The sequence below is a fragment of the Conger conger genome, chromosome 2 (assembly GCF_963514075.1).
Source record: "Conger conger chromosome 2, fConCon1.1, whole genome shotgun sequence".
Lineage (NCBI taxonomy): Eukaryota > Metazoa > Chordata > Actinopteri > Anguilliformes > Congridae > Conger > Conger conger.
This window is the reverse complement of record NC_083761.1, coordinates 77025204-77050485: the sequence shown is the minus strand read 5'-3', so window position 1 is coordinate 77050485 and position 25282 is coordinate 77025204. Positions and strand designations below refer to the sequence as shown.

General features: G+C 39.5%; 1 protein-coding gene across 1 annotated transcript in view; it reads left to right on the top strand.

Annotated features, from left to right (window-relative positions):
* Nucleotides 1-25282, top strand: part of LOC133121339 (NACHT, LRR and PYD domains-containing protein 12-like) — a 28054-nt gene continuing 2772 nt past the window's right edge. The window contains exons 1-9 of the mRNA XM_061230540.1: nt 1-52; nt 9511-9744; nt 13655-13702; nt 14663-16132; nt 16250-16577; nt 18474-18647; nt 19907-20080; nt 22717-22890; nt 24485-24658. Coding sequence (XP_061086524.1) covers nt 37-52; nt 9511-9744; nt 13655-13702; nt 14663-16132; nt 16250-16577; nt 18474-18647; nt 19907-20080; nt 22717-22890; nt 24485-24658 — 2792 coding nt within the window. The 5' untranslated portion in view covers nt 1-36. The remainder of the gene's footprint in view (nt 53-9510; nt 9745-13654; nt 13703-14662; nt 16133-16249; nt 16578-18473; nt 18648-19906; nt 20081-22716; nt 22891-24484; nt 24659-25282) is intronic.

Below are 25282 nucleotides of genomic sequence, written 5' to 3'. Positions count from 1 at the left end.
GGAAGGAACAGCAGGTGTATGACGAATGTTTAAGAAATGGCGAATTCAACTGGTAAGTTAAACACTTATATTAAGGAAAATTCTACTGGAAGTGCTGAAATTCTACTGTGAGTGAGCATAGCCTAGTTTAGATACAAAAGGTTATGACGACATGTCGACTACAGTGGCTGGTGTTGAGGCAATTGTAGGTTTAATGTTTTAACAACGCCACCACCTATATGGTTCAAATACATGTACTCTTGAAATACTCCTTTAAGACAAAACCTGAAATATATTATTGCAGTCACGTTTCAATATACTACATACAAAATAAAATGACACGATGTACGTTGTGGTCTTTGCAAAACCATTAATCACTTTTATTGCATAGCCTAGCTGACTATATTACAGAAAATTATAAGACGAAATGATTAGTTAAATATTATCTGTGATATCCTAACTATTCAGCTGGTCCACACCTGCTGACGGCATTAACTTTTTGGCTCGTTCGTTCATTGGTTCAATGTCTCTTTTGGCTCACTTCGTTCGTTCAGTCATTCAATGGCTTTTTTGGCTCACTCGTTCAATGGCTGATTTGGCTATTCGTTCACAAACTAGTTCACCGGCTCAGTGGCTCTTTCGTTCGTTCACTCCTTTCGGTCATTCATTCACCCGCTCAGTATGGCTCCACGGCTGACGTAGGTATGTTCGGTTGTTCATTTGTGGTTGTTTGATAGGCTTACCGAAATGCCAATTAGCTTAATCACACAATGCTGTCCTGATACGTAGCCATTGGACACTGTGCAAGTCACTAAAATAAGAGCCAAAACGAAGGAATATGTTTGTTCATTTGAAAGATTTGTTCGAAAAGATTTGTTCGCTCGCGAACTTCGCATCACTACCAGACGCTCACCTAGGCTCATTTGACTATGCAGGAGACTAACAAATGCGCCTAAATGCACATACGACTCCAAGGGTTAACACTCAGCACCCTGGGTGGTCTCACACGACCATGCATTTCTTCTCGGTGAATTCAACGCAATTATTTATCCCGTCTTATGGGCAGGAACGGTAACTCCACCAGTCTGAATTACCAGAGGGTCCCAGTACTCCTGGGTCCATGTTAACTCAGCCTAAAGTACCTTTCTTCCTAAAGGTAGCTTTTACACTAGGCGGAAATAAACTAGGTTGATGAACAGACAATTAGAGCAGGCGTGCAGAAAAGGGCTGCAATAAGCTCAAAACTCTAACCCTTGGCCTAGATAGTAGGCAGCTGCAAACGGGGTCTCAGACTCCCAGAGGAATCCCCTCATCCCACGGTCCTGTGTCTAACATTTGTACACCAAAATAAAACATGAAAGTGAAGATGTGATAGACTTTCCTCACTACCCTAAGTTGATGGAGAATTGCTATTACATTACATTACGTGGCATTTAGCAGACGCTCTTATCCAGAGCGACGTACAACAAAGTGCAAATCAAACACAAGAACAAGTGCAAAAGTGCTATATGTTTAGATCCCATAGACTCTGTCATAACAAGCCATTAAGAATGGTCAGTCACACTTCACATGATGCACAAATGGAAAATATAATAACGTGCTATGGGGATTGCAATAAACAAGCCCTGATTAAAAGAGAAACAGGGCTTAAATAGCCAGGCACGTAGACCTTGATGAGTAATCAAACCCCCGCGGCAGACAATTCGAATCAGTTGTCAGCATGAGGGAATTGATTACATAATCTCCACTCATTGCCAAACTGAAATTAATGACCGAAATAGGCAGGAATACGACTAGCGGTAGTGCAAAAAGGTAGTGCCTGGAAAACCTCCCAGAGTCAACCCCAGAACCACGACACTGCAGGTAAAAGTGTTATCTACTATTAACCTCGTCGTGATACAGTGTATATGTGAAGGAAGTTGGATATTTTAGGTTCTGTGACCAGCCATGGTAGATAGCCTGCATGGGCATTTGGTTGCGGTCGAAAGCAAAAAAAGCACACTCAAGTAACTGAAGTTCCTTTTTCTGAGAGTGCAGTACTCTCGTAGATATCAGCCTCTATTAAATGCACTTGCCATATTAAGTGTGGCTTGTCATTAGAATTTTTAAGTGCGTAAAATATCCTTCAAATATACTCCTGGGGCCAGTCGAAAACGTACACTAAAACTGAGAATAATATAAATATATTTCTTAAACCCCAGAAATAGAATGTATATCTTGAAAGACTTTAGGCATAATTGAAGAATTTAGCTAACGGGAATGTTTCCGCTGACGGGTAGCATGTTATTACTCAGTGTGTTAATGCAGTACATTGTTTCACAGGACTGCAAGGAAGCAGCGGATCGGCAACTCCGGAAAATTCAGGTAAAATTTTATCTGGTCGTGATAGATTGTATGTGTGAAGGAAAAAGGATATTTTAAGTTATCTGACCAGCCAGTTAACAATGCTAGGTAGCCTGTATTCAGGGTGTTTTAATATAAAAATAAATAAAAAAGCATATAAATAGAAATATATCTTGAAAGACGGAAATTGTTAGCCACATTGTGCACTCACAGTGTAACTTAAATACATGGTGAAGACCAATGAACTACTCCAGAAAGAAAATCTGAATGTTTTGGTGCACAGTCAGTCACTGTGAAAAAATGGTGACATGTTTTCAATGTCATACACCGTGCCTGTGTGCTGCCTCCTCCATTCTTGCTTACGACTCCTTCCAAATCCCACCTCCTCCCCACATCTCTCCCATGTCTCTCCGTCTCCTTCTGCCCCTGTCCCTCCGTACAGAAAAGCACTTCATTGACCTCCACCACACAGCCCTGATCGAGAGAGTCTGCAACGTGACCGCCATCCTTGACCGACTCCTGGACCGCAGGGTCGTCACCCAAAGGGGGTATAACGAGATTCAGTCAGAAAGCACCAGTCAGAATAAGATGGGAAAACTCCTGAGCGGTCCCATTCATTCCCGTGGTAGAAGAGCTAAAGATGTGCTATTTGAGATCCTGGAGACACAAGAGCCCTTCCTCATGGAGGAACTGAAGGCACTCGGGAAGTGAAGAGCCTCTGGATCAGGAGAAGATGGGGGAAGGCAGAATTCACAGGACAATTGTGTTGTGCGTTTTAAGGAAGAAATCAAGCAAAGCAATTCCTGTTTACTAAATTTACATTTATTTCAATAGATTATTAGATGCGCATGATTTTGAGAGCAAAAACAATGATTTTGTTTTGGCTACTTATGTTAGCTTACACAATCTGAAATCAAAAAATACATAATGCATGCAGATATTTTGTTCTGTTGCCTTTAGATTTCTTTACAACTATATTTAAAAAAACAGCCATGTGTTTTATTCTGTGTTATATTTTAAATATGTCCTTTATTAAAACCATGGCTCGTATTATTCTTGTTAACAGCCCAACAAAAACATTATTAAGCTTTATCTGATAATTATGGATTCAAATATGAATTAGACTGAAGCAAAACATCAGGTGGGCATGCATGTACATATAATTGAATATGATTAAATTAACTTGAATGCATATCATTAAATAATGATATGACTCGGCCGTCATAAGATGTAAAACCTTTCAGCGCTACAGACTACCTTCAGACCTACTTATAGATGTGTTAAAAAAGGCAGTACAACATCAGTAACCTGATGAATCACTGTTATTAGTAATAGTGATATTTCTGCATGAGAAACAATTTGCTTGTAGATGTAGTAGTGGTGACACAGCTCAGGCAGTAAGAGCAGTCGTCTGGCAGTCGGAGGGTTGCCGGTTCGATCCCCCGCCCGGGCTGTGTCGAACTGTCCCTGAGCAAGACACCTAACCCCTAAATGCTCCTGACGAGCTGGTCGGCGCCTTGCATGGCAGCCAATCGCTGATGGTGTGTGTGTGAGTGTGTGTATGAATGGGTGAATGAGAAGCATTACTTGTATAAAGGCGCTATATAAATGCCAACCATTTAGTAGTGTAACAAAAAAACAACAGACCCAACATGACATGCACACTGCTTCTTCTGAGAGGACTCATTCATTGAAAGGGGAGTGTTCAAAATAATAACAGTGTGGAGTTTAATTGGATAATTCATTCATTCTGTGAAAAAAAGGCATCCTTAGTTGTCCTTTATTTAGGAAGAAGGGAAGCAAATGTTTCACACATTGTTATAAAATATATTTCCTTCTGAATTGCTAATTAAAATGGGACATTCCAAACGTTGTTCGGAGGATCAACGCCATTTGATTAAAAAGTTGATTGGAGGGTGGAAAACATAAAGAAGCTAAAATGATCTCAAATGCTTTAAAATGGCAACAAAAACCTGAAACACACGGAAGACAATTAGCAACTACGGATCAAAGAATTGTCAGAATGGCAAAGATTCAGCCATTCATGAGCTCCAGAAAGATCAAAGATCATCTACAATTACCTGTAAGTGCTGTTACAGTCAGAAGATGTGTGATCGAAGCTAAGCCATCAGCAAGAAGCCCCGTAAAGCACCATTGTTGAAAAAAACGGAATGTGCAGAATCCGTTCAAATTTGCCAAGGAACAAATCGATTGGCCCAATAAGAAATGGTGTAACATTCAGTGGACTGGTGAGAGAACAATTGTTATTTTCCGGTCCAGTGGTCATCGACAGTATGTCAGACAACCCCCGGGTACTGAATTCAAGCCACAGTATACTGTGTAGACAGTAAAGTATGGTGGCACAAAAATCATGGTATGGGGATGGTTGTCATACTACGGTGTTGGGCCTATTTATCGAATACCAGGGATCATGGATCAGTTTGAATTCATCAAAATACTTGAAGAGATTATGTTGCCATCATGCACCAAGACAATTATCCAAAACACACTCCTCACACAACATAGGACTTAATTAAGTATTGGAACAGCAAGGCCAATGAAATAATGAGAATTCAGGCTGAATTCTTTCATTTCTTTTTTTGGTTTCTCGCTTCTGATTTTTTCTCAACCACTCGGATCAGGAATGCACGAATGAGACACAGACCAGTCTGAACTTGATTCTCTTTACAAATGGCTCTGTCGACCTGTCGACTTTACAGTGGCTGGTATAGGGGGAACGGTGTAGTTATGTGATAGGGTTAGGGTAACTTCCTGTTACTGATCTGGGAACAGTCTCTCTCCCTCCCTCCCTCACAGCTCAGACCAGGGGCAGTACTGTGGACCACAGAGAGCAGCAGCCTGCTGATCTGAGATCAGCGACTTGCCGTTCTGTGACAGCTCGGTCTGGAGACAATGCTGTAGCACCACAGTTGATTGGGTGTTCTGGAAACATTAATTTCAATGTTATTGAAGGGCATTTTTACAGACTTTGGTTTCACCATATTGAAATGACAGTGTGTTTTATACATAGTAACCATAAACACCATATTTTTCTAGGCTTTTTCTTGCCTTTGATTGGTATTATTGTCATTAAACATGAGGGCTAGAGTTGTTCCAATGAATGTCAAGGAAGCCATTATGAGACTGAAAAATTTTAATAAAACGTCTGAGATATATGCCAAACCTTAGGTATAACAAAATCAACTGTTTGGAACAGCATTAAGAAGAGAACACCAATGAGCTCAGTAATGGGGCAAAAGGAATTGCAGGCCAAGTGAGACCTCTACAGCTGATAGCAGAAGAATTCTCATCATAATGAAGAAAAATCCCCAAACACGTGTCCGACCGATTAGAAACACTCTTAAGGAGGCAGGCGTGGATGTGTCAGAGACTACTGTCCACAGGAGTCCTACTGTCTACAGTAATGTCTCAGTGGGTCACAGACTTCAAGCAGTCATGCATACAAAAAATATGCAGTAAACATGACTATCATTTACATCACATAAATACATCCCAAACATCCATCCATCCATCCATCCATTATCTAAACCCGCTTATCCTGATCAGGGTCGCAGGGGGGCTGGAGCCTATCCCAGCATACATTGGGCGAAAGGCAGGAATACACCCTGGACAGGTCGCCAGTCCATCGCAGGGCACACACACCATTCACTCACACACTCATACACTCATACCTACGGGCAATTTAGACTCTCCAATCAGCCTAACGTGCATGTCTTTGGACTGTGGGAGGAAACCGGAGTACCCGGAGGAAACCCACGCAGACACGGGGAGAACATGCAAACTCCGCACAGAGAGGCCCCGGCCGACGGGGATTCGAACCCAGGACCTCCTTGCTGTGAGGCGGCAGTGCTACCCACTGCACCATCCGTGCCGCCCATCCCAAACATGGTGCCCTGAAATTGGGGATTATGTATAAAAAGTCCTGTCATGTCTACATGGTGAAACCAGAATGTATAAAAATACTCTTTAATAAAAGATGAGAACTTGTACTTTGAATTGTTTGTTTATGAATATAAAATTGTGGTGTACTGAGCTAAATGAATGTTTTTGTCCCAAGCATTATGGAGGGCATTGCATATTACAATTCTTTTGAACATATAAACACAACAGCAACAAAAATATAAATGAATAATTATGTGTAATGTTTCTGTATTTGTATTTATGTTTATTCTTGTTATTTATTCATTTTTCATACATCCTTGGTTATTGTTTTCCATTATAGTTCTCATTTGTCATCCCCTGTTATGTCTGCGTCTGAATGTTTACCAGCCTGTCTCCGTGTCCCACTATTCGGGTGATTACGGTAGTTTCGGGTTTTCAAACATTCCTTCTAAACTCGCGATTCTTACTTCCGGCTAGTTCCGGCTTCTTGGTAGTTAAATGTTGTAAAGCACTATTCTTACTAACTACTACTAATCTAGGTATTGTACAGTACTAATCCGATTAATATACTTACTGTCTGTCTAACTAACTAACAATCACTTTTATTGGGTCGTTTAGAAATATTAACGTAACTAATTCACTAACGCAATCTCTTAGTGTTTCTGCACTGTTCTATAACTCCGCCTCCCTATGCTATCCCTAATTAGTTCCTGAGTTCCAGCGAAGTGTTCGCACCTGTCTCTGACTATCACTACGTCTTCAATCTATGCGAATATCTACTCCCTAATCTGGAGCCGTATGTTTTACATGTTTTGTTACATGCATCCAGTCCGCGTTTTCGTCTCCCTCCCGTTATTATGTTATTACTCTATTATGTTTCCCCACCTGTTGTCTATTTGTTTAGCCCACCTTCTTCCCAGCCCCGCCTAGATTGTCACCTTCCCTCATGTATTTAAACCTCAGTCTCTGTTTGAACCAGTGTCAGAACGTTGATCAGTCATAGTGCCGAATTACCCGTAAGCCTATTTCTTGAGATTCCAAAAGACACCCCTTCCAAAAGCCTTTGATTTCGGAGCTTGCCTTACCCTCTTGTTTTGTTTGCCCTTCTGATTTTCTGGTTTTTGATACTCTGCTTCGTTTTTGTGACTTTGGTTTTTGCCCTCTTGTACTTTCGCCTATTGATTTTCTGGATTTTTTTTCCTTTTTTGCCTGTTTTATCGACCATTCTTTTGCCTTCTGTCTTTGTCTTTGTATTGGATCTCCTGGCTACAAAATCGGACTAATAAACTACGTTTTTGGATTATCCGCTGGTCTGCGTCTGGGTCCTCAGTGCAGTACATAACACTATGTATTGTTGTTCATAACAATATTAGCAGGGTTGATATCCACAGGTATTAATGGAGACTGGGCTTGGGACTGGGGCAGGTGCAATAACCAGGGCAGGAGGGAAGGTGACAACTGGCACACACACAGCCTATCTCCCGACAGTCAGATGCTGCCAAAACTGCTGTGTCCCTCCTGAAGCTTCTCGGGACTGGTGATAAGTACTGGTATTGTTCTGATTTTGCCAAGGATTTCACAGATCTCTTTGGAAGCACATAGCCAACCTGGGAGAAAATATACACACCTCCACATGCTGATCACCTGGAGATATCAAAGTAACATTAGTTAGGATGAAAGTAACCAAGAGACCTGTACTAATTATACTGTCTGCCTGGTTTTATATGAGCAATAATATAAGGTACAGCATTACAGTCATTATTGTAATAAACAAAAAACAAGTCGGTATTTACTGTACATTCATATAATTTAAGGTAACATGGGTGTAAATATTGTATAATATAATTACTGTGGAAACTGCTCTATTATTTAAATAATTAGCTGGGCAACTACATAATATAGGCAAGTTAACAACAACAACAACAACAACAATAACAATATATTAATGGTAAATAAAGGAACATATATCAAAATAAGATGTCTGAATGACAGTAACTTAGGCCTATGACAATAAACAATTGGCATTGGCGCTACTTATTGCTTTTACAATAGCAGCGAAATAAGAGTAACAATAATACATTTTATGTCTAAGCCTTCATGGTACAGTGAATCAAACGGAGATACAAATTTGCAATACTATTAATGATGATGATATTTTAAACCCTAATGTGATAGCATGTTAATACAGCTGGCTACGACGTTGAGAAACAGACTTGCAGACACATTATCCCGTGTACCTGTCATTTTCCCACATAAAAAAACGAACAATTGGGACATTCAAAATAATAATACTGTGGCGAGCGCTGGATCCAAAGACCAAGGCAGAGACATAATGGCGTTTTCGAATCGCTTGGCAGCTTCGATTTATTAAAACAGACTTCACAGCAAACATTCGCAGACTGCCCAAACTGGTCGGGCGACAATTTTTTTAAATAGCAGATCTGACGACCTGTTTGAATACCACATTATGACACACGGCGGGAAGATAACTCCACCCAATCTACCCCTGCTGTCACAATACATTACAGGAACTGATTAAACTACAGGCATATCGGATGATCACGGAAGGAACAGCAGGTGTATGACGAATGTTTAAGAAGTTGAGAATTCAACTGGTAAGTTAAACACTTGCATTAAGGAAAATTGTACTGTAAATGCTGAAATTCTACTGTGAGTGAGCATAGTTTAGATACAAAAGGTTATGACGACATGTCGACTACAGTGGCTGGTGTTGAGGCAATTGTAGGTGTAATATGTTGGACAACGCCACCACCTATATGGTTCAAATACATGTACTCTTGAAATACTCCTTTAAGTTTTCTAACCAAGATGTACAAATACGAAATAATTTTGTTCTGAATATTGGTGATGAATGATCAATATGGAAATTTTTACTGAGATCTAAAGAGTTAAAGTATTTTTTTAAAGATTATTTCAGCTTTCGTGAATGTTTGATTGGCAAAGGATATTTTCTTTTTTTCACAAAAGGTTCCGTCGAACTGTCGACTTTACAGTGGCTGGTATAGGGGGAAGGGTGTACTTATGTGGTAGGGTTAGGGTAACTTCCTGTTGTATTTTTGCTGATATGGGTTGTATACATGTATGCTTGAAACACTGCTTCGAGTTACCAACATGTACAATGTTATGAAAAAATTGTGTTTGGAATATTTCTGAACATTATATTTAGTTTTACAATGAATCCAATGCGGAAATCATATTGGCATCTTAAGCATTTCAAGTATTTAAACTAATTATATGACTCAGATCTGTTTTCACTTCTAACAGGGGAGGGCCACAGTATGCAGGCTCCTACTGATCTGGGATCAGCCTCTCTCCCTCCCTCCCTCACAGCTCAGACCAAGGGCAGTACTGTGGACCACAGAAAGCAGCAGCATTTTGTCACAGCTCAGTCTGGAAGCAATGCTGTAGCACCAGTAATAACTGAGTCTTCCATTCAGGGAGGCGTTACTTACAATTTTAACAATTCATTTAATAACTTCAACCCATCTCAGAACACTGGTAAGGAAGGATTTATCATTTTTAATTTGTGATTAAAAAAACACTGATTCTTCCCCTCAACTATTTCATACCAACAGTGGAATTGTTTTTGTAATCTGCATCATAACATGCACAATATACCTGTTACTTCAGGAGCCAAACAGCAGCTGTTGAGGAAATATTTTTGCCGCTTTTCCTCCTCGTACGTGGGTGAAGTTGTATTTGCAGCAATGATGTTGAAGAAGCACTCAGAGTCAATAGTTGTTCATTACAAATCTTTAGTTTAAAATAAAACAGATTCATCTGGGGAATATGTGTGCTCTGTGCAAGAAGCTTCAAGAGACCAGAGAATTCCAAAGTAACAGTAGGAAATCTCCTAGCCTTTATACAATATAGCTAACCAATCATTTGTCATACAAACATCACATTGTCTCTCTTAACCTGCCTTAATATTTTCTGTCACTCTATAAAAGCTGAGCTGTCTTAACCCCTCATCTCTGCAATGAGTTAGGCTGCCTGGCCTGCAAACCAAATGAAAACATTTTGGAACTAATGTTATGACTTTTAAAACACTTGATTGAGCTCTTGTACCGCTCAATATGTTTGAACAGACACACAGTATTATTCTAAAATAAAAGCATTTTGATCAAACTTCAACAGAGCCCACAAACCCTGAGATGGAGCTGGGAGGCACGCAGGTGTCAAATAATATTAAAATTCTGGGTTTTAAGTCATTCATTGAAATTCGAAGTATTTATTACAATTGGGAGTCAAGCATTTAATGATGCAAACAGGGCAGGGTTTGATTATAAATGGTGAGTACATCAGGTTCCTGCCACGTTTTCCTGTTTTGGTTTAAGATTCTCACTCAGCGAGCTAAATTCTGAATAACCACTCTTGCAACCTGACTAAGCAGGAGAAGAGTTTCTTCATCTGTCAAAATTATATCTATTATATGTATATATATATATATATATATATATATATATATATATATATATATGATAAATATCACTCTACTACTCCTCACACCACTCTGGTGTTGCTGTTCTGGTTTCACTGTGCCTGGTCCCTTTTTTTGTATGTGTAGTTTTAAAATGCCAAAATAAATCCAACTTTACACACATCAATAATTGGAAAGATTGGGCAAAATGGTGATTAATGGGATTCTGCATGATATGATTAAGTCCATACCACAATCATGAAAAATGGACTGTTTACATGACGTGAGATGAATATTGCCTGAATTGGGCTATGGTTGGATAGTTCCTGTGCATATACAGTGACTTCAGAAAGTATTCAGACTCCTTCACTTTTTGCGCAATTCGTCACTTTACTGTGTTGTAGATTTTATTTTAAATGGATTAAATTGATATTTTTGCCCATCAGTCTACACTCAATAACCCATAATGATGAAGTGAAAACAAATCAAGAATTGAAATCTCTCATATACATATGTATTCAGTATTAAGTATTTTGGTGGCACTCAAAATTGTGGTGGCAAATTGGCAAATTTAATTGATTGGACAGAGTTTAGAAAGGCACACACCTGTGTCTATAAGGTCCCACAATTCACACTTTCAGGACAAAAACCAAACCATCAAGTCCAAGGAACTGTCGAACTGTTGAACTCTGCAGTGTGTCAAGGCATAGATCAGGGCAAGGGTATGAAACCATTTCTAAAGCTTAGTGTTCCCAGGAGCAGAGTGGCCTCAATAATTGTGAAATAGAAGAACTTTGGAACCACCAGGACACTTCCTCGAGTTCCTCCAGACAAACTGAGTAACCGGAGTGGCAAAACCAGAGGACTGGTGATTGAGGGAGCGTATGTTCTGGCTCGTTGGCTCCACCCCCTGGCCGACTGGAGCCACTGCAGGTTCCCAGGCTGGGCCACCACTCCTGACCTAAATCAGCCAATGAAATCTGGCTATATCAGATCCACCTGTGCAGCCATTCTTGAGTTTAGAGTTTGCCAAATGGCATTTAAAGGAGCATTCAGAAAGATTCTCTGGTCCAGTGAGATACAAATTTTACTCCTTGGGCAGAACAAGCACGTCTGGCGAACACCAGGTATTGCTCATCACCTGACTAATACCATTCCTATGGTGAAAGATTGTGGTGGCAGCATCATGCTGCAGGGTGCTTCTCAGGGGCAGGGACAAGGTGACCAGTCAGAATTGAGGGAAGGTTGAATTCAGCCAAATACAGGGAAGGAAGAATAAAGAGAGGTCCATGAAGAGAACCTGCTCCAGAGTGCATGTGTCAGACTGGAGAAACGGTAATTAAGTGCAAAAAGAGAAGGGGTCTGAATACGTTCTGAAGCCACTGTAAAAACAATCTGTGTCACTAGTGAAGGTACACTGTGAAGCTGTAGACCTGGGCACAACGTTGATGCCCCTTAATAATACTTATTTAAAGGTATAATAGGTAAGTTTTTTTGTGTTAAAACAAACATCAACTCTCACTGACAGGTAGCAAAAGCTTCACTCCGTAGAGGGAACTAGGAACTATGTGTGCATGTGTGGAATAGTTTGCCAGTACATGTAGTGTGGTTTTATTGGTTATTTAAATTCCTTTACATTTTAAAATCTTTTTCTTTTTTTTAAAACACACTGAATGACACAAAATAATAATTTAGACAAAGACTGAGACAAAGACATCAAAAGAATGAAAACAAACTTTAAGAAAGAGTGATTACAAAATATTCCAAAATAAGAATAACCTTACAAAACTTAACAAAATCTATTTCTACGACAAATAAACTAAGGTGGATTAAAAGACAAAGAAATAGTAAACAAAAAAGTCAATTTTGCTCAGGTTTATACTGTCCCAAGAGGCTTCTGTGTCCCGTCTGTGTCCCTTGCGGGGGGTGGGGGGGGTGGGGGTGGACTATATGATGAGTTCTTTCCAATGGTCCACCCACCACTTCTCTCTAGCCAGGTTTTTTTTCTAGCCACAAGAATGCCGTCTAGTACATGCAGTGGATGCAGAAACACTGGGGGTTTTCAATACCAGGCTGGATACGGTGTTAGATAAAATATAGCTTTTAGGCAAACTAAGCATTAGGTACGCTTAGGGGTAGGAAAAGGCGAGCATTGTTGACAAGCTCACAATTCTAAGTCCCTTAAACGTATCAGGAGGTGTCAGTTGTTGTCAGAATTCTAATCCCAAACACTGCAATAAAAATGTATATTTATTTTAGTAGTAAAACTTCGCAAATCCATAAAGTCAGCCTAAAACTGAGATTGTATTATTGTTGCAGACAAGTACAGTTTGTGTGCTTGTTTCCACTAACGAGTGTCGGTGTGCAGGTAGTAGGCTAACGTTGACCTACGTGGGTAAAATCTAAAGTAAGTATCGGCTCACTTCAAGCACCGGGAACTTACAGTGGAATGACATGTTAGAGAGAGAATTAGTTGTTTTATTATATTTATATTTTGCCTGTGAATGTTTTATTTTATAGACATTTAGCAATGTGCCTAGTTGTCTAAAATAATGTGAAGCTGACACCGCTTAAAAAGGCAGTGAGTAAATACAGTATGGTTGATTCCTGCTTTTTAAAAAATATTTTTTTCTTCAGTGACACATATATCTTGATGTGTCGTAAATTCTTTTCTTGATATATATGGGGTATTGCAGAATCACTGACGTTTCATGGGCAAAGTATTGTCATAGTATTGTATCCTGAGTTATTCTGTGATTCCCACCCTTACTGTAAGGAGTACCTCGTCTTGATTCCAGGCTTTTGATTGCCTTTGGAGTCTGTTATTTGTTAAATAAAAAATAAAATGAAATAAACAATACTAATCTTCTTTCTGTGTTTTAATATTCAAAATATACTTGGCACAATGGTATAAGTTAATCTGCGCAGGCCTGCTTGTTTAAGTTTTTCATTTTGTTTCACTTGTAAAGCCAGTTCCTTTCTCTGCAGGTGTTGAGGATGGAGCTTCGGGCAGTGATGACAGCCACAGAAGCAAAGGTGTGCTACTGAAACAGAGATATAAACATGAAGTGGGCAGACACAGAAACATGCACTACCGCTCAAAAATTATCAGGATCTTTTTCTGCTTTTCCTGATTAATGTTTTTTTTTTCTCATGTTTGTAATCAAACAATTCATACATGGTCAAAGCGCAGATATTTTTTTATTGATTTTTTTTTGGTTTCACCATGTCATTGCAGCAATTTTTCTATGTACTATATGTTTGAGACAAATGAACAGACACAGACGGCAAACGTGCTACAGACACAGAACTATTATGACAGTGGATATGCTGCCTCACAGGGCTTCCATATGGTGGATTTTTCTTGAACAAAAAAAAAGAACATGGTGCCAGTTTAGTAAATATGAACTGCCACTATACACTATTTTGAACATGACGATGGCTATGTATTTCACACCCTGTGACTGCTTTGTAAATCAGGCCCATGGTGTCTTGATTAATGTATTGCCTCTGTTTATGTCTTCTGTTATTATATCAAAGGTTATGTGATTTTGTATATTTGCTCAGGTAGCTTGAGGAATCCACAGCTATGCAGTTGTATAAGCAGTTATAGTGTCACATTGAAACATCAGTCAATGTTACTGCACTTGGTATTAATGAAGTGTGATGAAGGTAGAGGACTACTGAATTTGATTATTTAGCCTTCATGGATATGGTACACTGTTGACTATAGAGGATATATATTTTTTCAATCTACAATGTACAATGGTTAATATAACCCAAGTAGGTTCTGCTGAAGCAAAATAATACAAAAGGCAACAACATTAAAAGCATTTGCAAGACATTAAGTTTAGATTTGTGCTTCCCTTCATGTTCAATGTTTAAATGACTTGTTTTGCACTGCTTTAAACTTCCTGCTTCTGATAATGAAACCATGACAATGCTTAGAGTCTTTTTTATCATAATAATTTTGCATTCTATATTTCTTCTCCACAGATGAATCCATAATTACAGACACACAGACACTAAAATCTGACTTGAAGAAGAAGTTTGCAGACATATTTGAGAACCATCACATCCCCCTGAATGAGATCTTCACAGAGCTCTACATCACAGAGGGGGGAAGCTGGGGGGTCAATACTGAACACGAGGTGCGGCAGATTAAGAGAACATTCACAAGACAGGCGTCTCAGGAGACTCTAATTATCTCCAATGACATCTTTAAACCCACACCTGGTCATGCGTGCATCAGAACTGTTCTCACAAAGGGGATCGCTGGCATTGGGAAAACTGTCTCTGTGCAGAAGTTCATTCTAGACTGGGCAGAAGGAAAAGCCAATCAGGACATTGATTTCATTTTTCCAATTCCTATCCAAGATCTGAATTTGAGAAAAGCGAAAGAATTCAGTCTGATAGAACTTCTTCAGCACTATTTTCCAAAACTCACTTTCCTAAATCATATTTCCCTGGATGAGATTAAAAGCCTCGATTGTAAAGTCAAAGTGTTGTTTATCTTTGATGGTCTAGATGAGTGTCAACCTCCTTTAGATTTTTCGAAAAAAGAGATGTGGTGTGATGCAACAACGAGAACTTCAGTGGACACTCTCCTGAAAAATCTCATTGCCGGGGATCTTCTGCGCTCTGCTCTCCTCTGGATCACCTCCCGACCAGCAGCAGCCAATCAGATCCCTCCTGAGTGCATCCGCCGAGTGACGGAGGTACGAGGGTTCAATGACGCACAGAAGGAGGAGTACTTTAAGAAAAGAATCAGAGATCAGAGCCTGGCTGGCCGAGTTATCTCACACATGAAGACATCCAGGACTCTGCACATCATGTGTCATATTCCAGTCCTCTGTCGGATTTCAGCTGCTGTCCTAGAGACAGTGTTTGGTGGTTATGGAACTGAAGTAATCCCCAAATCTCTTACGGAAATGTACACACACTTCCTGCTTACTCAAATGAATATGAACAAAAAAAAGTATCACAGCACGAATGAGACAAACTCAAAGAAAATGTCAGCATCAGATGTAGAAATCATCCTGAAATTGGGGACGTTGGCTTTTCAACACCTGAAAAAGGGAACCCTGATCTTCTCTGAAAAGGACCTGAGTGAATGTGACATCGATTTCACTGAAGCATCAATGCACTCTGGTCTGTGCACGCAGATCTTTAGAGAGGATTCTGGGTTGTACCGGGAGAAGGTCTACTGCTTTGTGCATCTGAGCATCCAGGAGTACTTGGCCGCTTTATTTGCGTTTTATTCATTTGTAAACGAAAAAATAAATCTGCTCAGTCCAGAGGAACAATTTGCAGAGAATAGGCACGAAATCTCACTGTCTGATTTACACAGGACTGCAGTGGACGAGGCCCTTCGGAGTGTGAATGGACATCTGGACCTTTTCCTTCGATTCCTTCTTGGCCTCTCGCTGGAGTGCACACAGGAACTTCTCCAGGACCTTCTGACCCACAAAGGAAGCAGCTCACTTGTAGCAGACAGAAACATAACAAAAAGAAAGAGCCATGGCAGCGGCCATTCACTTATAAATTCAAGGCCCTCACTTGTTTGGGACACAGTGCTCACTGGGACAGAAAGCAGTTCACAAAGTACAGAGGAAACTGTTCAATACATTAAAGAAAAGATCAGAGCGGACAATTCAACAGAAAGGATCCTGAATCTGTTCCACTGTCTGAATGAACTGAATGACAACTCTCTAGTGGAGGAAATCGAGACTTCCCTGCGATCAGGAAAACTTTCCACTGTCACACTGGACCCAGGACAATGTTCGGCTGTGGCCTTTGTGCTGCTGATGTCACAGGAGGTCGTGGATGTATTTGAGTTGAAGACGTACAACACATCAGAGGCAGGTTGGCTGAGGCTGCTAACTGTAGTCAGAAACTGCAGGAGGGCCATGTAAGTGTTGCTAAGTTACTAAAAATGACTAGATCACTGTTCCAATGATCTTTCATTGCATTTATTGAAATTAAAGTTCTCTGGGGGATTATAAAATGCTGTAAACTAAAACTATATATCAACAGTAGAAGGTATCAGATGTAAATAACTATGTTAAAGAGCTGCTTACATACTATTAGTAGTAGTAGTCGTAGTATGTTGTTGCTGGTGTTTTTGTATGGGCTGTTAGTTACATCAGTCTTAAAAAAAGAAATTGAAACCTCAAAATATTATTTCAGACATTATACATTGTGATCAAATGGGTTTCATTCAAGGTTGCATTGGAGATAACATAAGACAGATAATTGAGACAATATAGTATTACACTAATTCAAAGAAACCAGGCCCAATATTTATAACTGACTTTAAAAAGCAGTTTGATAGGGTAAGATTTGGATTATTTTGGACCATGCTTACTAAAATGGGTTAGTTATGTACAGGAATACCAAATGCAGAATTATGAATAACGGCCATCTAAGTAGGGTTTTTGAACTAGCTAGGGGTGTAAAACAAGGGTGTCCCCTCTCACCATATCTATTCATAATTTCCATCGAAATGTTAGCACCTAAGATCAGAGACAGTACTGAAATTAATGGTCAAGATATCCATGAATTCAGATAACATAAGCTTCCTTCTGTCTCCATGTTCAAACTCACTAAACATATATGTAGAAGATTTAGTTGCCATCTTATCAGGTTTCAAACCAAATTCTGATAAATGTACCATATTATGAATTGGCTCTTAAAAAAATATGACCTTTACATTACCATGCCAATTAGATGGACAGATGGTGCTATAGATCTGTTAGGAATTAACATTCAAGAGAACTTGAGTGAGCAATCAATAATAAACATATCATAATAATAATAAACGGCAATTTTTTTTTTGGGCCATTCCCTACAGCCAAGTGGGTGCTATGTTAATATGCATTCAATTTTTTTTATCATGTAAGAAGAGCAATATTTCTGCAGGATTTTGTTTTATATCCAATTGTCACATCCATAACCCTGGAATTGCCCATATGGCAAAAACGGCACTAATGAACTCTCTAGTAAGCTCACAGTTTATATACCTATTTATGTCTGTACCTAGTCCCAGTGATTCCTTTTTTAAACTCTGTGAACAAATATTTCAGTTTATCTGGAATGGGAAAGCAGCTAACATCAAGCAAACATACCTGTATAATAATATACAATTATTGAATATTAAAGTATTCAATAATTCTATGAAATCATCACTATTGGGAAACTTTGCTGAAATCCTGACTGGTTCAGTAGTAGGTTACTTGAACAGGCCCATCCCTTTTGGCCTGTTGGCTCAATTCTGCCCATTTCAAATGGTTTAAAAAACAAATGCATTTCGATTTCTCTAAATTTCTCACTGAATCCATACAAAGCTGGTTACAATTCTAATATCATCTTCCAGAAAAAGTTCAAAAGGTCAATACAAGTATAATAATAGGTAATAAACCTATATTGACAAAACAATGGTTTGATCATAGAATTGTCTTTTGTAAATTATATTTTAAATGAAGAAGGTGAAATTAAGTCATATGAACTTCTAAAGTGTATGGACAGTTTGGTTCACTGAAAAGTTAGAATCAATACTTTCATCCCTACCACAGAATTGGAAAAAGGAACTGGATAAGGCATATGGAAAATTAATGATCTGCAGATCCTCTATAAAAAATAATGAATAGACAAAAACTAGTAATATTAATAAAGAAATTTTTATGTTTTTGGATGATTCCATCAAATAACTAGAATACCGCTCATGCTACAATGTGGATTATATCTATTTAATATAAAAATATTTGGTAAAATTCTGGTTTCTAAATGAAGCCTCTGGTTTCTGCAGGCTTTCTGACTGTAATCTCACAGAGGAGTCCTGCAAAATTGTGGCATCAGCCGTTCAGTTAGATTCTTCACCCCTGGTAGAGCTGGACCTCAGCCACAATGGCCTGGGAGATTCAGGAGTGGAGCTGCTCTGTGCTGGACTGAGGAATCCAAACTGTAAATTACAGATTATAAGGTGAGTGTTGCATTTAATGGTGATTCTTCTTTCTTCGACCTCCTTCTTTTATCCTTGGTTTCCCATATAAACGAAAACAAAGAGCAAAGCTCATTAATTTAATTCTTGGACAAGCAAAAATGAGAGTTTATATGAGTTGAAAAATGATGATTGGTGAAGGGTTGTGTTCAGGGGTATGATCAGTGGCAGAATAATGGTTTTCCATTTTTTTTCTTATATGTGTGTGTATGTGTGTATGTATATATATATATATATATATACATACACACATACACACACACACACAGAGTGCTGTGCAGAAGTTTTAGGCACCCTAGACTTTTGTAAAACCCCACGCTAACCCAACGACGGAATTTAGCGAGGGCTGAAGGTATCAGCGTGCTCGTCCTTCTGGTGTTGCTGAAAGAATACTAATAGGGTTAAAAATTAGTGGCCCCTATGCAGACAGTCTAGATCAGCCAATAAATAAACTACGATACAAAGGCAGTAGTACCACTCTGCCTTCCGCTCTTTACTGGTCCGGGCTGACCAATAATCTCCACAATAGGGCCAATACATTCACCTTCGTTTATCTGACTCCATTTTAGAATAATAATTTAGATTAGTTATCCACATTAGGTAGATTTCTTATTGATAATTTTGACTTGATCGCTATAGGAATCCTGTACTGAGATTTACTCATCTGAAAAATCCTCTGCTGGTACCGCCGCATGTCACATTGCGCGTTATGTGCACGTCTCACGAACTGACTAGATATCTATAGTCATTACAGAGGTCGCAGGAATAGCTACTCTTGGGTATATCTGTTTACAGCCTAGGGACCCAAGCAGACCAACCTAGCTACGGCTGTGCTTGACATGAATGAACTACCACGCGGAGGCGAGGGATTTACCATCATAGGTCTACGGGTGCTATACGGGGGCGGCCTGTAGTGTAGTGGTTAAGGTAAATGACTGGGACACGCAAGGTTGGTGGTTCTAATCCCGGTGTAGCCACAATAAGATCCGCACAGCCGTTGGGCCCTTGAGCAAGGCCCTTAACCCTGCATTGCTCCAGGGGAGGATTGTCTCCTGCTTAGACTAATCAACTGTACGTCGCTCTGGATAAGAGCGTCTGCCAAATGCCAATAATGTAATGTAAAAAAAATGTACGCCGTGATACATTAAGCGTAAATATTCATCCTCCCTAGACCAGTTCTATTTAATATAAAAATATTAGGTAAAATTCTGGTTTCTAAATGAAGCCTCTGGTTTCTGCAGGCTTTCTGACTGCAATCTCACAGAGGAGTCCTGCAAAATTGTGGCATCAGCCGTTCAGTTAGATTCTTCAACCCTGGTAGAGCTGGACCTCAGCCACAATGGCCTGGGAGATTCAGGAGTGGAGCTGCTCTGTGCTGGACTGAGGAATCCAAACTGTAAATTACAGATTATAAGGTGAGTGTTGCATGTAATGGTGATTCTTCTTTCTTCGACCTCCTTCTTTTATCCTTGGTTTCCCATATAAACGAAAACAAAGAGCAAAGCTCATTAATTTAATTCTTGGACAAGCAAAAATGAGAGTTTATATGAGTTGAAAAATGATGATTGGTGAAGGGTTGTGTTCAGGGGTATGATCAGTGGCAGAATAATGGTTTTCCATATTTTTTCATATATGTGTGTGTATGTGTGTATGTATATATATATATATATATTAAATATATATATATATATATACATACACACATACACACACACACAGAGTGCTGTGCAGAAGTTTTAGGCACCCTAGACTTTTGTAAAACCCCACGCTAACCCAACGACGGAATTTAGCGAGGGCTGAAGGTATCAGCGTGCTCGTCCTTCTGGTGTTGCTGAAAGAATACTAATAGGGTTAAAAATTAGTGGCCCCTATGCAGACAGTCTAGATCAGCCAATAAATAAACTACGATACAAAGGCAGTAGTACCACTCTGACCAATAATCTCCACAATAGGGCCAATACATTCACCTTCGTTTATCTGACTCCATTTTAGAATAATAATTTAGATTAGTTATCCACATTAGGTAGATTTCTTATTGATAATTTTGACTTGATCGCTATAGGAATCCTGTACTGAGATTTACTCATCTGAAAAATCCTCTGCTGGTACCGCCGCATGTCACATTGCGCGTTATGTGCAGGCAGGTTACATACGTAATTACACACTAGTCCCAAATCAAAAAAGCATTACAATGGAAACCAAATTACGTAGTCTTAAAAGTCATACCTGGTAATAAAAGCTACATACAGGAGTCTGGCTACAGACACCCTGTACATAGAAATTACGTGCACTGTGTGCACGGGAGGCTGATTGCATTCTCCCAGATTGCTTAGTTTACTGTCCTTAAATCCAAAATCTGGCCTTTGATGTTAGCCCTAAAAATGGGTCACCCATTTGGAATTTGGAGCCACACCTCCCCAGGAAACGCAGGGGGGTTGAGGCACATGGCTTTCACTGGGGCAGAGCTCCACACAGTGTCTCCCTGGTTCCTGGTTGGTTATCATGTCTAGGGTTTGCTGTTGCAGAAATAAAACCATTGCACCAGTCGCACTGAAACAATCAGAATAATACCAAACATGAATATTATCTAAACTGACTTTGTCATGAAACATCCGATGCTTTATGCATACTTCCAGAGAAACTGAGGAATGAGGGAGATGTGAGAGGGAGGGAGTAAGGAAGGGGGTCGAAGGGAATAATGGGCCAAACAGGCCGTGACCTCTGAAACCTTCCTGTGCCGTAAAGGATGTTTCCCCTGTCGTAACAAGTTTTACGGCTGGAGGCCTGAGTGAACCCTGGGACCAGAGAGCTTCTCAAGAAAACAGATGCCTGAGTCTTCCCCCACAGGCTCCTGCCCGTATGGGTGCGGAGATGGTGGGGATTAATGGTGCATGCTCCTGGGGTTAAATTACTTTACAGCCACATATTGCCACAATACCAGAGGAAGCCAGCAAGCTGACCAGCGCCCTGAGTGACAATGTCGTGTCTAGGAAACGACAGAGTCCAAATCTTCAATTTGTCGAAAAACATCTTCGCGAGGGAAAAGACGACACCAGGCAGCAAGATCTTCAGGAAAATCAGACTTTATTAGCACACGTGCATAAAGCCGGATCAGCTCTCCAGAACTGAACCCCGACTGGCATTTGTACACCCATTTTATACACAGTTACTCCTACAACTCCTCCTCAAACCTCATTCTGGCAAATCACCCACACTTTTCTTATCGTAACTCCTCCCAACGCTCCTCCCACAACGTCATTGTGGCAAATTGCCAATGGTCCTTATGCTCTGCCAACTCTGTACATAGTTCAGGGCATTCTGCCAACTACGTGTCCTCACTTCACCCCGCACCTGCTCTTGGCAAACTACCAGACCTCATAAAGTTCTGGATGCCCTCCCTCTAACACGTCATCCATACACGTCACTCTGCATCTTTCGCTTTTATAAAACAAACTAAGCAGCAGTAATCATTGAAAATATACAGACAAACTAAACATTTGATTAATTATTCTTTGCTCTCATTTCAACAGTTTTCACTGTGGTTTCTTGCGTTTTCATAAGCTCAGCTATAATTAATGTTCTAGGTCAAATAGATACACTCCTGGCATAAAACATTGAGAGTCCCGGAGAAATCAGCTGTACAGTCATATCTTGCTCTGCCCGTGTCCTTGACAGTTTGGTCTACACAGTTCAAGATGGCCCCCTCCTGTCAGCTGGCTGGGCTCACTGTGTAATCCTAGCACAATTTAGCAGTTAATCAGTTTGAAACTATACAGGGTACATATCATACTTTAATACAGATATATTGATAAACTTTTAGCACACATTGTCGAGAGTTTTGGAGGAACCAGCCTGCTCACTAAGGTGGAGTCTGATTTTGACTTGTGATTGGTTATCATGCTTTTAGGAGGGAGATCTTTCGTTCTGTGAATTTTCCCCTACAACAATGCCAGATGTTAATAATTTCCGCCTTACACTTTATTCTATATATATGTTTATTTTTATTTTTATTTTTGTGTGTGTTAGTACAAAATAACACTTCTCTCTACAGGCTGTCAGGCTGTCAGGTGACTGAGAGAGGCTGTGCTTCTCTGGCTTCTGCTCTGTCTTCAAACCCCTCACACCAGAGGGAGCTGGATCTGAGCTACAATCACCCAGGGGAGTCAGGAGTGAGAGCGCTCTCTGCTGCACTGGAGGACCCCAGCTGTAGACTGGAGAAACTGAAGTAGGTACAGAGACAGAAATGGTGCAAGAGAGGCTTCCACAGAGCTCCTCTCTTGTTAACCCATAAAGTAGCACCCCTTTTCTAAATGCAAGTTTGAAGATTACATACCCAAAATTAAAGGCCTACTATTCTTGAACCCTTTTGACAACAGGCATAATTCAGATAAGTCAAGAAAAATAAGTACAATAATCATAATAATATCTTGTATACTAATACATTCCACAATTTCACATGCTATCTATTATTCAAAAGCAGGCGTGCTCCTTATTTATAAGCATATTGAATAATAATACAATATTTTGAGAATGTATTTAGATTCTGATCACTGATATACAACTGGGTCTCGACAATGAAAATACCCTCCTTTGTGGATCAAAGGTGTTTTCACTGTCTTCCTCAGAAATATTCAGCCTAGAGAGACAAGATATTCCTTGAAAATGCTACTGTTTCGTAAAGCAGGAAAGCATTGTTTAATTAAAACCTTACAAACTATACACCGTTGCAAATGTAATCTCATTAGCTAAAATACTTCTCATTTCCTAGTGGTGATGCTATGGAGCTCATTTGAAAATATCAGTTTGAAAAGCCATGACTTCTTAACCGTTTGTCCGAGAGACATGAGACTAAGGCTGTTTGTTTCCCCTGCTCACTCCAAGAAAATAATATTATTGGGCCAATAAATTGCATCCGGTTAGATTTCGCGCTATTTAGAATTTTCTGAAAAACACTGAAAAATCTTCTCAGGAACTGTATATCCAATTGGTGGCTATCATCTATAATTAAGCAATAGTTGATGCATCAAAAAATGGCTGAATGGCGAGGCAATAAAATTGACCCATCTGGGCGTCTCCATTCAAAAAACTGATGTAAATAATTGCAGACATTGCATTTGGCCTTAAATCATGTCATTGAAGGCCATGACTTTCTGAACTAGACAAAACTTGAATGGAGTGAATAGCTTGAAAATCATGGCCACTATAAAACAATTGGTCATTTAGCATCGTTAGCCTAGAAAAACAATTATACTAAGAAATCTATTTAAAGTATCTTTAAAAGTCTGATCGGGATGCCATTTGGTAAAAGAACACTTGGAGCCTGTTGGCGAATGCAAATTGCGATGGAAAGATGAAAGATGGAGAAATGATAGGCAATCATATTTTCGTATAACAAGGGAACACTTGGGGGGGGCTTGGTTTAGCCTTCATTGCCCTTCTCCAGCATTCCACAGTGTGCCTGGACCCTGTGTATTTATTATTATTATGTTTATTATTATTATTATTATTATTATTATGTTTATTATTATTATAATTATGTTTATTATTATTATTATTATTATTATTATTATGTTGCTTGCATGGGCTAAATTAATTACATCAGTTTTTAACTTAACACACACACATGCAATATTATTTTTCTCTGTTGATGATCAATTGTGTTTTTAGATGAGTTTATTGAACAGCTACAGTACAATATAAAAAAAGTGCTGGTTACCTTTTCATTGCCTAAATAATTTGAATAGAATGTGTCAGAGATGAGTGGAGAATAATATTTTGGGAAAATGCTGTTTTCTAAATGAAGCCTCTGGTTTCTGCAGGCTTTCTGACTGTAATCTCACAGAGGAGTCCTGCAAAATTGTGGCATCAGCCGTTCAGTTAGATTCTTCACCCCTGGTAGAGCTGGACCTCAGCCACAATGGCCTGGGAGATTCAGGAGTGGAGCTGCTCTGTGCTGGACTGAGGAATCCAAACTGTAAACTACAGATTATAAGGTGAGTGGTACATTTAATGGTGATTCTTCTTTCTTTGACCTTCTTCTTTTATCCTTGGTTTCCCATATAAACGAAAACAAAGAGCAAAATGCCAGCTCGTTAAATTCTTGGACAAGCAAAAAAGGGAGTTTATATGAGTTGAATGAGTTGAAAAATGATGATTGGTGTAGGGGTGTATTCAGGGGTATGATCAGGGGCAGAATAATTATGGTTTTCCATATTTTTTCATATATATGTGTGTGTATATATATATATATATATATATATATATATATATATATATATTAGGTGGTGCCTCAGGGTAGATCCTGAGGCCGTGGGTGGGCCCAGCTGAAAACCAAGACACAGGATTCAGTAATATCCAGAAAAAATTAATCTTTTTATTTTTCTGTTTTCTTTTTTTTCGTCGGGGTATTGCTGATAGCGCCCCCCCTCAGGGCAAGGGTAGGAAGAAAAATAAAAGGGAAAATAAAAGAAAATAAAAGGGCCGTTGAGGCAAAAATAAATTAGGTTCTTCCCAGACCGGGGTATTCTTCAGGGCCTCCTTCCTTCTTCCTTCCTGGGCCGCGTCAGGGCTGGGGGAAGCACACAGAGATAGGGTAAGGTAAGGGTGCTCGATTATCC